The sequence below is a fragment of the Triticum dicoccoides genome, chromosome 7B, assembly GCF_002162155.2.
Source record: "Triticum dicoccoides isolate Atlit2015 ecotype Zavitan chromosome 7B, WEW_v2.0, whole genome shotgun sequence".
Taxonomy (NCBI): domain Eukaryota; kingdom Viridiplantae; phylum Streptophyta; class Magnoliopsida; order Poales; family Poaceae; genus Triticum; species Triticum dicoccoides.
In genome coordinates, this window is record NC_041393.1 from 69,966,208 (window position 1) to 69,971,233 (window position 5,026).

A 5,026-nucleotide genomic window follows, 5' to 3' on the forward strand; every position below is an offset into this window, starting at 1 on the left:
AAAAACGTTCGTAAAAAACTGACATTCAGATTTTTATCATTTCAGCACATTTAAGGCCCTTGTCCGGAAGTGCAATTGTCGCATGAAACAAGTATGTCATGCTTAAATTAAGCTCGTATTATCAAGATGTAAATGATGCAAAGGAGATACTTCCTCCTTTTCGGTTTATAGGGCTCAAATCTGAAATCTCATCAACCAAAGCATTTTGTGTGTGGAAAAATGTATCTCATACTTTACAAAACTACTCAAATTAAACTCATGCATTAATTTGGATTAATTGCAGTGCATGCATGCTTGGCCACTACTCCCTCTGTTCCTATATATTTGTCTTTCTATATATTTTAACAAGTGACTATATACGGAGCAAAATGAATGAATCTACACTCAAAAATATGTCTATATACATCTGTATGTGATAGTCCATTTAAAATCTCTAAAAAAACAAATATTTAGAAACAGAGGGAGTAGATGAATAGGAATATTACATGCATTGGTGTGTTTCTTTTTAATTCTTGCATGCAGAGATTTAATGCGCCTCGAAAATTAAAAATGAAATGAAGATGAGCCATTTAAATTGAAAAAACAAAAAAAAATTGAAATAAGCCTTATAAACCGAAAAAGGAGGTTTAAACTTACCAGCGTGTGCGGCCGTGGCGAGATCCCCGCGCGAGCCCCGCACACGCAGCTCGACCCGTGCGGAGCCGGAGCCGGCGTGAGCGGCATGGAAGTCGCCCAACGCCCTGGAAATGCAGGCGCGCCTCTCCCTCCCCACGGCGCTCGTCAGGTCCAGCACCACGCCCACCCGCACCGGCGCCGGCACCACCGCCCCAGGCAGCGGTGCAACGGCGACGGCGCAGCTCCAGAGCGCGAGCAAAGAGAGGAGCACGAGCACAGCTGCCGGCCCCGCCATGAGAGTGCGCGCGCGGTTGAGTTCTCGCTACGTACTGATTCGGTGTAACTTGCTTGCTGATCGAGTTGCCGGTCCGTCGTGTACATATATGTTGATGCGTGCCGCGTGGCGAGCGAGGTGAAACATAGGCGTCGTGTACATCGCTCGCCACGCGACGGCGAAATTTCCTGGGCGTACAAAACCATCCGACTGTTGATCCGTTCTTCCTCCATCGCTAGACGCAACAACATGATCAATGTCAATGCTTAAGTTGTTACCTGCAAAAAAAAATTAAGTTGTTGCGTCAACCGCCCAAATGATTCCAACGGCCACATGACGTTAAATATTGCCGTATGCATAGTCTTTTGCTGGTACGCGGGAATTGGATGCGGTATGTGATATCTCAATCTCACGGGGTGCTGGGTTACAGGGATTAGACTAGAAAAAGTCTCTTTTAATCCCGGTGTAATCAAATAGGAGGGACTTTTTTTTAAGGGACTAGAAAAAGACTTTACTGAAGGGTCTTTTTTCTTTAGTCCCTAGGACTAAAAAAAGTCTAATCCTTGCAACCAAACGAAAAAGGGTTTCCCCCGCTTTATATATAAAGCAGAACCGCCAAGCATGCAACAACAAAGGGTAGCATAGTGCAAAGTACAGAAAGCAAAGCAAATAAAGGAGGTACGGCTAGGGGCACAACCAAAACAAGCCCCAACTACAAGGAATGGAACTCTAGTGAGGCTCCGGCGGCGGTGGTGGAGACGGCGGGGACATCGCGGCAGTCGTAGAACGAAGACCGGCGACGATGGAGTCGATGTAGCCACGGTCGCGCCGCTTGCTAAGTGGTCTCCACGAGCTATAGAAATCCACACATTTTAAAGACAACGTCAGTGACACGGCAAGGAATGACGTGCTCGATCACTAATTTATTGCGGCAATTCCAGAGGGTCCACGCCAGGGTGCCTACCGTGACCCAAAGAGACAGCCTACTAATAGGCGGGGAATCTAAGACCTCCCTAAATAGGTCAGGGAGGTCATCATAGCACCAAGATCCACCCACGACGTCCGGAAAGCATAAGAAACGCGCCGACGGGCATCGAAAGAAGATGTGGTTAGAGTCTTCCGGGACGCCACAGACAGGACAAAGGCCATCACCCGGGCCATTCCGCTTCTGGACCTCCGTGCCCGAGGGCAGACGGCCACGGACCCATTGCCACATGAAGATATGTATCTTCAGTGGTAGCTTGATTTCCCAAAGAACCGTAAGTTCATTTGGACCCGGAGTCGGCAATATTGCCCGATATAGGGACTTAGTCAAGAATGAACCACTCGGCTCAAGGTGACAGGTCATGGAATCAGATTCGGTCGAGAGGTTGTGCAAAGCTATGCATTCCAAAAGCTCGTCCCACTGTGGTCACTCAAGATCCCCAAAGGTGCGACAAAAGGAGATGGAGCCAAGGTCCTGAAGGGCTGCTTCCACCGAGAGCTGTGGGTGGGGCAGATCGAGAATAGGGCATAGAACCTTTCTGCGAACGGTCTAGTTCCCGTCCATCGACCCAGCCAGCATAATGAATTAGAACTCGAGCCCACAACAATTTTTGTGCCTATCTGAAGGACCGGTAGCAGTTGAATAATTGACTGCCAGAACTAGGACCCCCCCCCACCTTGGGGGCGAAGGCGAGTGGTTGCCCACGCAAATACTTTGCGCGGATTACATCCAACCATAGCCCACTGGCACCGGTCTCAATGCGCCACAACCACTTGGCGAGAAGGGCGATATTCATGCTCTTCGAGGAAATCACACCAAGGCCACCTTGATGTTGGGGAACGCGGTAATTTCAAAAAAAAAATCCTACGGTCACGCAAGATCTATCTAGGTGATGCATATCAACGAGAGGGGAGAGTGTGTCCACGTACCCTTGTAGACCAAAAGTGGAAGCATTTCAATAACGCGGTTGATGTAGTTGAACTTCTTCGTGATCCAACCGATCAAGTACCGAACGTACGACACCTCCGCGTTCAGCACACGTTCAGCTCGATGACGTCCCTCGTGCTCTTGATCCAGTTGAGGATGAGGGTGAGTTCCTTTAGCACGACGGCATGGCGACGGTGATGATGATGCTATCGACGCAGGGCTTCGCCTAAGCACTGCGATGGTATGATCGGGGTGTGTAACTGTGAAGGGGGGCACCGCACACAGTTGGGAGAGAAACTTGTGTGTTTTAGGGTGCCCCCCTGCCCCCTATATAAAGGAGCAAGGGGGAGGTCGGTCGGCCCCTAGGGAGCTCCCCCACCACCACCACCAAGAGGGGAGTCCTACTAGGAAGGAAGGAGAGGGAGAGGGGGAAGGAAAGGGGCCCCCCTTCCCTAGTCCAATTCGGACCCAAGGGGGAGGGGGCACGCGGCCTGTCCTGGCCGCCCCTCTCTCTCTCTCTCCACCAAGTCCCATGTGGCCCATTCGTTCCCCCGGGGGGTTCCGGTAACCCCTCTGGCACTCCGGTTTTACCCGAAACTTTCCGGAACACTTCCGGTGTCCGAATATAGCCGTCCAATATGTCAATCTTTATGTCTCGACCATTTCGAGACTCCTCGTTACGTCTGTGATCTCATCCGGGACTCCGAACAAACTTCGTTCATCAAAAACACATAACTCATAATACTTATCGTCATCGAACGTTAAGCGTGCGGACCTTACGGGTTCGAGAACTATGTAGACATGATCGAGACACATCTCCAGTCAATAACCAATAGCAGAGCCTGGATGCTCATATTGGCTCCTACATATTCTATGAAGATCTTTATCGGTCAAATCGCATAACAACATACGTTGTTCCCTTTGTCACCGGTATGTTACTTGCCCGAGATTCGATCGTCGGTATCATCATACCTAGTTCAATCTCGTTACCGGCAAGTCTCTTTACTCGTTCTGTAATACTTCATCCCGTAACTAACTCATTAGTCATATTGCTTGCAAGGCTTATAATGATGAGCATTACCGAGAGGGACCAGAGATACCTCTCCGAAACAGGAGTGACAAATCCTAATCTCGATCTATGCCAACCCAACAAACACCTTCGGAGACACCTGTACAGCACCTTTATAATCACCCTTTTACGTTTTGATGTTTGGTAGCACACAAAGTGTTCCTCCGGTATTCAGGAGTTGCATAATCTCATAGTCTGAGGAACGTGTATAAGTCATGAACAGAGCAGTAGCAATGAAACTGTAACGATCATAATGCTAAGCTAACGGATGGTTCATGTCCATCACATCATTCTCCTAATGATGTGATATCGTTCATCAAATTACAACACATGTCTATGGTTAGGAAATATAACATCTTTGATTAACGAGCTAGTTAAGTAGAGGCATACTAGGGACACTATGTTTTGTGTATGTATTCACACATGTACCAAGTTTCCGGTTAATACAATTCTAGCATGAATAATAAACATTTATCATGATATAAGGATATATAAATAACAACTTTATTATTGCCTCTAGGGCATATTTCCTTCAGTCTCCCACTTGCACTAGAGTCAATAATCTAGTTCACATCGCCATGTGATTTAACACCAATAGTTCACATCTGTATGTGATTAACACCCATAGTTCACATTGCCATGTGACTAACACCCAAAGGGTTTACTAGAGTCAATAATCTAGTTCACATCGCTATGTGTTTAACACCCAAAGAGTACTAAGGTGTGATCATGTTTTGCTTGTGAGAGAAGTTTTAGTCAACGGGTCTGTCACATTCAGAGCCGTATGTATTTTGCAAATATTCTATGTATACAATGCTCTGCATGGACCTACTCTAGCTAATTGCTCCCACTTTCAATATGTATTGAGACTCAGAGTCATCTGGATCGGTGTAAAAGCTTGCATCGACATAACTCTTTACGACGAACTCTTTATCACCTCCATAACCGAGAAATATTTCCTTAGTCCTCTAAGGATAATTTTGACCGCTGTCTAGTGCTCCACTCCGGGATTACTTTGGTACCTCCCTGCTATGCTTATAGCAAGGCACACATCAGGTCTAGTAGACAACATTGCATACATGATAGAACATATGGCTGAAGCATAGGGAATGACTTTCATTTTCTCTCTATCTTCTGTAGTGGTCGGGCTTTAAGT

The 5,026-nt window shown here is 47.1% G+C and overlaps 1 protein-coding gene across 1 annotated transcript in view; it reads right to left on the bottom strand.

Annotated features, from left to right (window-relative positions):
* The window catches only part of LOC119338626 (glutamate receptor 2.8-like), a 4,949-nt gene extending 4,039 nt beyond the window's left edge, over positions 1 to 910 (bottom strand). Inside the window, exon 1 of the mRNA XM_037610920.1 lies at positions 637 to 910. Within this exon, the coding sequence (XP_037466817.1) occupies positions 637 to 910 (274 nt within the window). The remainder of the gene's footprint in view (positions 1 to 636) is intronic.
* Between the last annotated feature and the right edge of the window lie 4,116 nt (positions 911 to 5,026).